Source organism: Talpa europaea (assembly GCF_964194135.1).
Source record: "Talpa europaea genome assembly, chromosome: 2".
Lineage (NCBI taxonomy): Eukaryota > Metazoa > Chordata > Mammalia > Eulipotyphla > Talpidae > Talpa > Talpa europaea.
Window position 1 is genome coordinate 97,111,148 of NC_140068.1, and position 12,678 is coordinate 97,123,825.

At 52.2% G+C, this 12,678-nt stretch overlaps 1 protein-coding gene across 1 annotated transcript; it reads left to right on the forward strand.

Annotated features, from left to right (window-relative positions):
• Positions 1-128: 128 nt before the first annotated feature.
• Positions 129-12,677, forward strand: TAPBP (TAP binding protein; the record flags this gene model as incomplete). Its single annotated transcript, XM_084259314.1, has 9 exons — positions 129-165; positions 310-480; positions 715-975; positions 7,817-8,215; positions 8,613-8,954; positions 9,034-9,123; positions 9,256-9,296; positions 11,710-11,950; positions 12,652-12,677. The coding sequence occupies 9 exons, from the start codon at positions 129-131 to the stop codon at positions 12,675-12,677; spliced, it is 1,608 nt and encodes a 535-aa protein (XP_084115440.1).
• Position 12,678: the final 1 nt, after the last annotated feature.

A 12,678-nucleotide genomic window follows, 5' to 3' on the forward strand; every position in this document is an offset into this window, starting at 1 on the left:
GCACCTGCCTCCCAGAAGCTCTCTGCTAATCGAAGCGGGGATTTCCTCGGCTCCTCCTGCTGGCCTTTGGGCGAAAGAGAAAGTGAAAGGGGAAGAGGAGGCTTGAAGACTGAGAAGATCGCGGCGCGATGAAGCCCCTATCCCTGCTCCTCATAGTGGCTTTGGGTGAGCGGACCCCGCGACTTAACGCTCAGGAACTGGGGGGGGGGAAGCAGAGGGAGGTTTCCCTCCGCGCACGCGACACGCGCGGCGGGGTCGGGTGAGTTCTCCTGAGTTGGGGCCTCCCGCTCCCTCGCGCCCTCCCCCCAGGCCTGCAGACCGTGGTCGTAGCGGGGCGCGCGGTCATCGAGTGCTGGTTCGTGGAGGATGCGGGGGGCGGCCGCCTGGCCAAGAAGCCCGCGGCCCTGATGGTGCACCAGGGCCCGGGGCCACTACCTCCTCGGCCCGACCTCGACCCCAAGCTCTACCTCAAGGTGCTCGGTGAGTCTTTCCGGTCTCTCCTCCATCTTGGGCTCCTCCGCCGAAACCCCGTCTTCCTTAGGGCACTCAGTGACCTGTGGCCTCAGTGTCTCGCTCTGTAAGACGAATCTGGAACACACGTCGAACCTCTCGCTACCGGGCAGTCTGTGCCTTTGCAATTCCCTGGCGCTGCCCTCCCGCCCCTTTGCGCGCGGTGACTTTACAGCTGCGGCTCCCCTTCCCCGCACTTGACAGATCCCCCCAGCACCCTCCAGGCCGCCTTCAAGCGCTTCCCCCGGGACGCCCCGGCGCCGCACTGCGAGATGAGCCGCTACGTCCTGCTCCCCGCCTCGGCGGAGTGGGCCGGCGGCCTGACCCCCGAGGAGAGCTGCCCCAGAGCCCTGGACGGCACTTGGTACATGGTCAGCGTGTCCAGCCCGGTCGTCAGCCTCTCCAGCCTCCTGCTGTTGCAGCCCGAGCCTCAGCCGGAGCCCGTTCTCTTCACCGTGGCGACAGGTAGCTGGCCGGGGAGAGGGGGGAGGTCGTGAGGGTCGCGATCGCGGTGTGGACTTGAGCCCAGTTTCCTTATTTGTAAAGCGAGGCAGTTCGGCTAATTAAACCGCCTCTGGCTTCTTCCAGCCCCCGCCGAGTATAACAAATCCGGAGGTTTGGGGCGGGGTTTGGAGAGAGGCGGGGTTTCCCGGCGCCCGACCTGGAAAAACTTGTCGGGAGACGAGGGTGGGAGGCGTCAGAGGCGGGAACTTTTCTTCAGCCCTTTCCCTTTGGCGCGAGGTGGCGCCATCTCTTTGCGGCACTTAGTGGGCTCGAGTAGAGGGAAGGTCGCAGCGAGAGACCCGAGCTTCCCACGGCGGGGACTGCGTGGCCCGTTTGAGGCCCAGGCGCCGGGCACAGAGTTGGGCTGGGGCGCCGGGAGGGAATGGGAGATAGCGCAGGAATGGGGACACCTAGGGGCAGCGGCGGCTGGGTGGGATACGGGTAGAGCCCTCGCCTTCCCTCTCTCCTGTGTGATTTTACGTAAGTAACACGGCCTGACCGTTAGGGCAACCCCAACAGAGCCCTTGCACCCTTGCTTCCCCGCCACCCTCCTCCTCGCCGAGAATCACCCACAGGACCAGGGAGACGGACCCAGCAGCCACACCCAACCCCCACCTCTGCCTGCACCTCCGGTCTTGGTTTGGAGGCCCGACCCTGGGCGGGGCAGAGGCAATTTGCTCCTGGTGGGGGCTGTCGCTCCCTCCAGCGGTAGGAGTACTCCCCAGAGCTCCTGGCTTCCCCACCTGGTGGTGAGAAAGTCCCTTCTGAGCCCGTTTTTCTAAGTGTGGAATGTGGATGCTATTTCCCATCTGTCTCTGTTGTGTCTTGATAGTTGTGACTATCAAGGGAGGCACTTTGTTAATTTATTCACTGATGCAATAAATATTTCTTAGCACCAAGAATAAATTAGGGCCCAGTTCTCAGTCCAGGCTACAAATAACTCCTCTTGGAAGTTTCTAAATATACTGAAACCTGGGTCTCCTTACAGGCGAATTAAAATCAGAATCTCTTAAATAAATAAATAAATAAATAAATAAAATCAGAATCTCTTGGGTGTCCTCCTCCTCCCCTTTAAGGGTCACAATGTTATTAACTGCAGATTCTGCTCTGTAGAAGGTTCTCAGTTGATTTGTCATAGATACTGTAAGGCAGCCTAGAGAGCAGCTGGGGTAGGAAGGCAGCCCAGTTAGGGATCCATGGAATGGCCTACTGGGAAGATTATCTGCATTTCATAGACCACCAGGGGTAAAAACTTCCTGTGCTCAGTCTTCCTTTTCAAGCATTTCTATTTGTTAGGGACTTAAGAAAATCAAATTTGTTTGTTTTTTTTTTTAATTTTCTAGAGGCATGTCTTATTTATTTATTTATTATTTGTTTGTTTGTTTGGTTTATACATGCACTGGGTACAGACAGAAGCGCGGGAGGGTGAGAGAATTCACCAGAGCCAGAGCGGGGAGCAGAGCAGGCAGAAGGACCGAAGTACACTGCTGAGGGGAGCAGCGGGCGGCAGGAGAGGTCTGCGCGCCATGTGGGACCCTACTCCGGTGGCCGGGGAGCAGCCGGGGATCGAACCGGCGCCGCAGAGGCTGCGGGCAGCTTCGCAACCCAGCGCTCAACCGCTGCGCCGGGGAGGCCCAAAATCAAATTTGTTTTAATGTAAAATTTTAAAATGGGGGCCTCCCTGGTGGCACAGGGGGTTGAGCACAGCACTATGGGGCAGTCCACAAGCTCTGCAGCTTGAGATTGATCCCCCGCTGGCTGGGGAGTGGCCCACATGGCCCAGCAGACCTCTCCTGTCTCGCCTGCTGCTCCCCTCAGCAATCTGTTTCATTCGGTCTGCCTGTTCTGTTCCCCGCTCTGTCTCTGGTGGATCCCCTCACCCCCACATCTCTGGCCTGTACCCCAGTTCTTGTATGCATAAATAAATCTTTAAAAATTTTTTTAATGGAATATATACCTGGATTACAGATCATTGATGATTTTGCTAATATGTATTTATACACTATTTTTTTTAAACTAGTCCAGACCTATCATGCTGCGAATTCATAGGGAATGGGGTCCAGCAAATCAGCACATTTCCATGGGTTCTCACAAAATGTGCTTCTCTGGGTAGAGCAGGCAGGTGTTGCAGCTGAACTCAAGTACCTTTCTCTTTGGCTTCCTTCATTTTTTTTCTGATCATTTTCTTTCATACTTTTCAGGGAGCTATCTCCACTCTTAGCGTGCTTAATATGCTCAATGGAATATTCTCTTGGCAAGAATTTTGCCCTTGTTTGTTTACAATAATGCCAACTGCATGCTAGTGCATTGGGTGAGAGGATTCACTAGAGACAGAGTGGGGAGCAGAACAGGTGGATTGACTGAAATACTCTGCTGAGGGGAGCAGTGGGCGAGACAGGAGAGGTCTGCTGCACCACATGGGTTAGCTCCCTGGCCGGGAATTGAACTCATGCAGCAGTGGCTAGGGATAGCCTGATAGGTCTGAGACTTTAATCCCTGCGCCACCAGGGAGGCCCTAACTCTCATGAATCTTTTAAAATGGAAGCCTCCATGGTGGCCTACAAGTTAAGTCTCAGTGCCATCTCCATCAAGGCCTAAGTTTGATCCTGGTCAAGGAGTTAATCCACATGGCAGCAGCAAACCGCTCTTGTCTCTGCCCACTACTCCCCTCAGCAGTGTATTTCAGTCAATCTGCCTGTTCTGTTTCCCACCCTGTCTCTGGTAACTCCTCTCACACCCTACACCTCTGGCCTATACCCCAGTTCTTCTATACAAAAAAAAAAAAAAAAAAAAAAAAGAACAAAAACAAACCTTTTAGAATGTTGTTATACAAAATTTCAAAGACACAAAATTAGAAAAGTATATTTAGCTGCCATATACCCATCACCCAAGAGCACAGTTTTGTTTGTTGGTGTTTTTTTTTTTTTTGTACACTTTACCAAAATGTTTCACTATCTTCCCCCACCTTCTTTCCTTTTTTTTTTTTTAAGTGTTTCATATATGCCAGGCATCATATTACTTTACTCCTAAGTACTTCAGTAGGCATCTCTATTAAACAAGGTGGTAACAAAAGCCAGAAACCATTATCATACTTAACAAAAAAATTCTGTACTATTTATTTCATTTCTAGCCTGTATTAAAATTTTCCTGTTGTACAAGGATACAATTTTACAGTTGATTTGCTTGAATCAGGAGCCAAAAACAAGTCTGTGGTATTATATTTGATTGTTGTTATCTGTGCAGGCTGCTATAGCATAATAGCCTAGACTGGGTGACTGGGTGGCTTAAATGACAGGAATTATTTTCTCATAACTGTGGAGCCTAGCAGATCAAGTTTAAGGTGCTAGCAGGGTCAATGTCTGGTGAAAACTCTCCCTTTTGTGTTACAGGCCCCCTTACAGGCCATGTCTTCAGAGAAGTCCAGCAGTTCTAACAGACAGGGAGCATACGTTTATGATCTCATTTAATCTTTACCACTTCCTCACACCCTTTATATCCAAACATAGTAACACTCGGTTGGGGGCGGGGAGAGGATTGGGGGTTAAAGCTTTAGATATGAATTTGGGAATAAGGGGGACACAAATATTCAGCACCTATCAGTTGTTTTGTCTTGAGTCTTTTTTATTCTATCATTCCCTGCCCCATTTGTCCTGTAAAATTTCCCTACGTTTTCTATTTGGCCAATTGTTTCCTCATGGTGTCATTTCCCCTCTTCATCTTTCTTCCACACTTCCTACATATCGGTAGTTAGATCTAGAAGCTTGAGTAGATTTCGGTTTAAATACTTTTTTAAGATTTATTTGTGCATACAAGAATTGGGGCGCAGGCCAGAGGTACGGGAGGATGAGCGGATTCACCAGATAGAGTGGGGAGCAGAACAGGCAGATCTACTGAAATACACTGCTGAGGGGAACAGCAGGCGAGACAGGAGAGGTCTGCTGTGCTATGAGGTTTATCTTCCTGGCAGGGGATGGAACTTATGTTGCAGGGGCTGGCAATAGCTTGATAGTGCTGTGTCTTTATTAACCCCTGTATTACCAGGGAGGCCCTGGGTTTATATAATTTAAATAATGCTTTATATGATGTTGTTTTTTTAAAAGATTGATTTATTTATGCATACAAGAAACGGGGTACAGGCCAGAGATATGGGGTGAGGGGTGTGTGTGTGTGTGAGGAATCACCAGAGAGAGACAGAGTGGGGAACAGAACAGGCAGCAGGCAGATTGACTGAAATACACTGCTGAGGGCAGTGTAGTGGGCGAGACAGAAGAGGTCTGCTGCGCCATGTGGGTTGCTCCCTGGCCAGTCTGGGATCGAACTCGTGCTGCAGAGGCTGCGAATTGCTTCATAGTGCTTAACCCCTTGTGCCACCAGGGAGGCCCTATATGCTTGTTTTTTTTTTTTTTTTTTTTTTTTTTTTTATACAAGCACTAGGTACAGTCAGAAGTGCAGGAGGGTGAGAGAATTCACCAGAGCCAGAGCGGGGAGCAGAGCAGGCAGAAGGACCAAAGTACACTGCTGAAGGGAGCAGCGGGCGGCAGGAGAGGTCTGCGCGCCATGTGGGACCCTCCTCCGGTGGCTGGGGAGCAGCCGGGGATCGAACCGGCGCTGCAGAGGCTGCGGGCCGCTTCGCAACCCAGCGCTCAACCGCTGCGCCACCGGGGAGGCCCCCTATATGCTTGTTTTTAATGAGAAAACAAAAATCTATATAATGCAAGCTGCAAAAACAGAATTTTTCTTGCTGTTCAGACCATTTTTACAGAGTAGAGTTTGTGGCATGCAGGCCTCAAATTGTTTCTAAAACCCCTACTAAAGCACACTATTAGTTTAAAGGTTAAACTGTAAGAACTCTAGGTTTTATTAATCCTATGGATTGTTCTTAACAATTCAAAAGTATGTGTCTGGATTTTTATAAACTAGGTGAAATGCCCTACTTTTTAAAACTCTGTTGAACTAAAGCAGTCCCATAAAGCCAAGAGAAATTTAATCTTGTAAACTTAGACGCTAGGCTTAAAAATTGCATACTCACTAGAGAAAAAAGATTACTTGGAGGACCCTGACACTTCTGGGAGGAAGTAGCCATGGAACTGACCTTGAGAGACATGGGATATTTAGATATTTGGGAAGGGATGTTGTAAACCTAAGGAAACATATCCAAAGCAAAGACTTATAAAATGATTAGCATTTCCACTAGTCACAGAAAGGCATTTAATGTGACTGCTTCATAGGGTGTGAAGGAAGCCTGGGAAGGTAGATGGAGGCTGGAGGCTGGATTACCAAGTGCCCGGAAAGGCAGGCTTACAGGTGATAGTGAGCCATCAGAAGTTGAATGTGTCTGTGTACATGCGTGCAATTTTCCCCCAAACTATGTTATTTTGATTCTTACAAAAGGTAGCAAGGTCAGATCATTGATAAATAAGGAAAATATACATTAAATGATTTTCCCATGGACTTTCCCAGCAAGTTCATGATGATAATAATGATGATAGTCCAAGAGCTAGAAAATAGTAGCAGCTAACATTTATCAAGCATTTTCTACATGCCAGGTCCTGTTCAAAGCACTTCGCATGCATATTGTCATTTATTCCTCTCAACAACCGTAAGAAATTGGTGTTGATATTATTCGCATGTCACAGATGAAGAAATCTGTGACACAAAGCAGCTAGGTAACTTGCTCAAGGACAAAAAGCTTGTAAGAAAGGGGCTAGGAATTGAACCAAGGCCATCTAGCCCCAGCCTGTGCCTTTAGTGACTGGCTTTCTAAGTTGTTGGGAATTTTAAACAGGTGAATGACTGGATCAGACTTGTAGCCACACTGCTTGGCTATAATTTGGAGGATAAATCAAAGCAGAGACACTGAGGATAGGGAGACATGAGAGGAGGCCGTTGCAATTATCCAAGTGTACATCGATGAGAACTTTCATTGGAAACAGAACTTGAGATATGTTTGGGAGATAGAAGTAGGAAGTGGTGAGGAAAGAGTATTATACATTATACTTGGCAACGTGCTTGTCTGTCTTCCTTATTAAACTGGAAGCAATTGGAGGGCAGGGGTTACCTCTTCTTCACTACTTTGTCTTCTACCACAACACGCTGAACATCCTAGGTGCTCAACACATGCTTGTAGAGTGAATACTTAGAGGAGGCAGAGTGGCTCCATAACATATGGCTCCCTCATAACAACCCCATGAGATAGGTACTCTTCGCATTATCATTCCTATTTTAGAGATTAGGAACCTAGCCATGGAAAAGTGAGATAACTATAGCCATATAAATAGCTAAAGTTAGGGTTAACCAGGACAGCCAGGCTCCAGGCACTTCCCCTCTGAACACTGCCACATAGAGCAGAGAGGTCTAGACAGAGCCAGAACCCTCCAGAGTCAGTAAACACTCTGGACATCACCACGGGATTGAAATCATGAGTCACCAAGATCTTCATAGCAACCAAGAAAGGTCTGGCTTGCTCTCCAAGGCTGGCTCAGGCTGTGTCAGGAGATCTCGCTGCCCCCACAGCTCCCGTGGGCTGAGTCCAGAGCAGCCTTCAAGAGCTATACCCAGTCACTGCCCCTGTTCACCTCTAGTCTCTGGTCATTCAACCACTCTGGGTCCTACCAATACAGAACACCAATCCAGGGGGTGGGGCAATGCAGGGAGGGCTGGGAGATGGTATCAGAAAAGGGTATCCTCTGACAGGTAGTACTTAGTTTTGCCCTACCTGTGTAACTCCATTTTTTTTTCCTTGTGTTTTTTCCCCCTTCTTTCTCTCATGTCCTTTCCACTCCCCTCTCTCCCTCTTCCACAGCTGTGCTGTCTGTCTTCACCAACACACCCTCCCCTCAAATCCGACTGGGACGAGATACACTGCTGGACTTGAGTTTTGCCTACACGCCCCCCACTTCCCAGGCTGCTACAGCTCCGGCCCCAGGCCCCCCTCCCTTTGGGCTGGAGTGGCGACGTCAGCACCTGGGTAAAGGGTACCTCCTCCTGGCTGCCACTCCTGGGCTGGATGGACAGATGCCAGCTGCCCAAGAGGGAGCAGTGGCATTTGCAGCTTGGGATGATAATGAGCCATGGGGTCCATGGACTGGAAATGGGAGCCTCTGGCTACCTGCAGTGCGGCCCTCTCAGGAGGGCTCCTATCTGGCCACTGTCCACCTGCCATACCTGCAAGGGCAGGTCACCCTGGAGCTTGCTGTGCAGAGTGAGTGACGGGACAGGTGTTCCCACAGGTAGGGGGTGGGCATTGGGATTATGGGGACACCAAAATAGTAGTGGGTAGGGATGGTGGAGAAGAGTGGAGGGAGACAGATTAAGGTCTCTCAGAGTCACAAGGGCAATGGCTAGAAAGTTCCTGGGAATCTGTGGGGCTCTGGGATGAAGGTTCCCCAAATCTCAGGGAATAGGGGTCCCTGAGATAGGAGGCTTGGACATAGGAATTCCTATGAAGTGCCAATGGAGAGATAGTAGATTCCCTACTCCTAGAGAAAAGAACCCAAGCCCCCCTCAATTTTGGGGAATCCAGAGGGCAAACTGAGGGTCTCTGAGGGAGGACAGTGTGGACTGATTACTACCATGCTCCTTTCCTACTCTCTTTCCAGAGCCACCCAAAGTATCTCTGACACCAGCACCTCTTATATGGGCTGCCGCTGGGGAGGCCCCCCCAGAGTTGCTCTGCCTTGTGTCCCATTTTTATCCCTCCAAGGGCCTCAAGGTGGAATGGGAGCTCCATGGTGGCCCAGCAGGTGGCTATCAAAAGGCTGAGGGGCGAAAGTGGCTCTCCGCAGTTCGCCACCACTCTGACGGCTCCATCAGCCTCTCGGGGCACTTCCAGCCACCCCCAGTCACCGCTGAGCAGCACGGGGCACGCTATGCCTGCCGTGTCTACCACCCAAGCCTGCCCGCTTTGGGGCGCAAAGCAGAGGTCACCCTGGAGGTAGCAGGTAAGAGCCAAAGCATTCAAAATCTGGAGTCAAGCACCTGGGAAGACAGGGAACTTATTCCAGTCTCCTCTGCCGCTAGGTCTCTCTGGGCCCTCCCTAGAGGACGGAGTTGGCCTCTTCCTGTCTGCCTTTTTGCTCCTCGGGCTCTTCAAGGCACTGAGCTGGGTTGGTGAGTGTGGGCCCCACCCAACCAGGACCCTCCACTGTGGGATATCCCCTGCCCACTCCCAGAGGCCTGACATCCAGCCTGCTGCCCTCCCATCACGCCTCTCCCTCATCCTTTCTCAATCTCTCTCCACAGCTGCCTACCTGAATACACCCAAGGATTCAAAGGAGGAGAAGGTAACATCGCTTGCCCCTCCCTTATTTTTCCCTTCTCATTTGGTTCTGTCCCCCCAACTATTCACCCTTGGAGGGAGGCTGCAGGTGTGATGGGTGGGGCCCAGGCTTGGAATTCACAGACCTGTTAGATCCTGCTGCCCTGAGCATGCTACTTATTTTCCTTGGGTGTGGAGACTAAAAAAAATTACTTAGGTATCAATGTCCCACAGGACTATAATGGAAACCATATATGTACATTTAAAGGATCTAGTAGCAACATTAAAAAGGAAAGGTGGATTTTAATAATTTATTTCATCCAAGATATTAAACATATTATCATTTCAACATGTAATAAATAGAAGAAAAAACAATCCCCCCCCCCACCAACCCGATCCTAAATCTTCAAATACAGAAGTTTAATCTGTCAGCACATCTTGGTGCAAGCCACATTCTAATACAGATACCTGTGGGTGGTGATTACTGTATTTGAAGGTGAACCTCAGAGTTTTGTTGGGAGGACTGGAAGAGACAGATGCAGTGACACTGGCAATGTCTGCCAGGAAGAAAACAAAAGTTAGCCCTGTGGTTCTCCCATCCTGTGCCCATGTTGGTTCATTTACCTCTAGCTTGATCAGGAGTAGTTTACCCCACTTTCTAAAGCCCCCAATTCCTCACTTCCTCTTACTTCTCTTCCAGAAAACACAGTGAGGGCATTCACCACCATCCTGGGGGAACCACCGTTATTTCTGGCCTCAGCTACTGTGGTAGCACCCTCATCAACCATCATCTGTTCCTGCCCTCTCCAGTCTCTCCACAAGTGACTGGAATACTTTTTTATTGTTGTTGGCATATTTTTTTTTTAGATAAAAATCTATGGCATTCATCTTCTTAGAGCTTCAGGGCAGTGGTTCTCAAAATTTTTGGTCTCAGGATCTCTTAAAAATTATCAAGGACTCTTAAAGAGCATTTCTTAGGAGGGTTGTAACTAGTTGTTCTAGCACTTAGAAAAATTTGAAACATGAAACTAGAGCCACCCTGGTGGTCAAGGGGTTAAGCACAGCACTGTGAAAGAGACACAGCTACTGCAGCAGGAGTTACCAGGGAGCTACCCACATGGCTCAGCGGACCTCTCCTTTCTCTCCTGCTGCTCCCCTCAGCAGTGTGTTTCAGTCAGTCTGCCTATTCTGCTCCCCACTTTGTCTCTGGTGAATCCTCTCACACCCCCACCCCCATCTCAGGCCTGTACCCCAGTTCTTGTACACAGAAATAAATTAAAAAAAAACCCAAAAACATTGGGCTTCCCTGGTGGCACAGGCAGTTGATTGCAGCACTGTGCAGCTGTCCACAGCCTCTGCAGCACCGGTTTGATCCCCACCGGCCTCGGAGCAACCCACATGGTGAGCAGACCTCTCCTGTCTTGCCCTCTGCTCCCCTCAGTAGTGTGTTTGATTGGCCTGCCTGTTCCGTTCCCGGCTCTGTCTCTGGTGAGTCCTCTCACCCTCCCGCGCATCTGGACTGTACCCCCAGCTCTTGTATAAATAAAATAAATCTTTAAAAAAGACAAAAAAAGTTGGAAACTTACTAAAAAAAAAAAACATGAACCTATATAAGTACATATTCCATTAACCTTGAGGGCAATAATGCCAGTTCACATCTTGTACCTTCTGGAAAACACTATATTCTTAGAGAACGAGAGAGAAAAAAGCAGGTAACATCTTAGCATTACTGTAAAAAGTCTTAACCTGGTACAGTAGTCACAGGAACCTCTGGGACAGGGAGCATACTTGGAGAACTGGTGCCCTAGAGGCCAAACCCATTCTTCTTGCCATTGGCCTATGCATCCCATGCTCAGCCACGGCGTACACTTCTGCCCACCTGTGCCCTCCAGCCCTCCTCTCCTACAATGGACTAACCGCCTCCTGCCAGCCCTGGGTGCCAGTGATCCGTTCCCTCTGCCAGCTTGACCCTCGTCCTCCCCCGGCTCCAGTCCAGGTCAGCCTCAGCACTCCCTACAGACCGCCATGTGTCCCACAGTGCGGTTCTTTGCGGTTGTGTTAAGTGATCGCGCGAGTCCTTGGTAAATGCCTGTCCCCCTCCCGCCCCCCGCCAGACTGCGGGCTCCTCGAGGCCGGGCCCGTCCACTGCAGTATCCCCCGCGCCTGCAGAGCCTGACGGCCACTGGAGGGCGCTCGATACAAGAAATTAGTTTTTTTCCTGCCCACAGCATTCAAAAACCGGGGTTCGGTCTTGTAACTACTGCTGGAAGGAGCTGCGGCTCGGCTTGGGGGCCTCCGAGCACAGGCCCGCGGCCAGGCCGACGGCGGCGCGTCTAACCGGGTGGGAATAAAGCTGTTTCCAAGGGCTGGCGCAGGCCACGCCGGGGTCTCCCTTTCCAAGAAAAACCCGTCTCCCAATCACTTCTGGTCCCGTCCAGTTACCCCGACATCTGGGCCACACGCAGCCGCCCCTGCAAGCTCGCGGTGGGCGCCACCACCGCGCGCCCGACACCCCGGGCAGCGGGCCGGGGGCCCAGCGGGGAGCGCAGATCCCGGCCCGCGCCGGAAACTCCGGAGCGCGAATCTGGAACCGGATGCGGCGGCTTCCTGCTCCGCCCTCCCGAGGCGGGAGCCCAGGGCGCTCCCGAAAACCCGGAGTGGACGCGGGCCGCTCCGCGCGTGGGTGGGGGTGGGGCGCGCAGCCCCGCGGGGTGGAGGGCTGCGCCCGCCCGGCCTAAAGCGCCTCCCCGGCGGCTCCCGCCGTGCGTGGAGTGGCGGGTGTCGTTCTGCCCCTGCCCGCCCCCGGGGGCTGGGGCGTAGAATCTTATCCAAGTTCAGGGAGGGGCGACGTGGGCCGCGGGTCCCCGAGTCGGGGCGGGGGGGGCGTGAGGACCGCGGAGCCGGGGCCGGGACTCCTGGCTCGCGGCCCCCGGCGCCCAGCGCTCCCCTAGTCCGCGGCCCTGGCTCCTGTCCTCACTTCCTTCCCCTTTTGGCTCCTGCTCTCGGAGCGGGCGGACGTGGGGGGAGCGGAAAGGGCGGGAGGCCCGGGAGCCTGGCGGGGGGGGGCTTAACGGGGGTGCGGAAAAGCCGGGGAGGGTACTCGGTCGCGGGCCGGAGACCGGCGAGAACAGCGGCCCGGGGACCCGCGCTGCCCCCCACCCCTCCCAAGCAGGTCAGAGCCCCGTGACCCTGCCCGTTCCCGTGACCCCTTCATCCCCCAAGTGCACCGGGGCCCCCATATTCCGCCCTGGCGTTGCCCCCCGCCCTCAGCCTCCCTGCTGGATTGCCGTCCGGTTTCCTAGACACCCACACGCGTCCTCCCCGCCCGGATCCCGCGCCCACCTGACTCTCCACCCGTTCCCCCTCCGGTCTCTCCCCAGGCGCCCCCATGGGCCGACCCCGCTGAT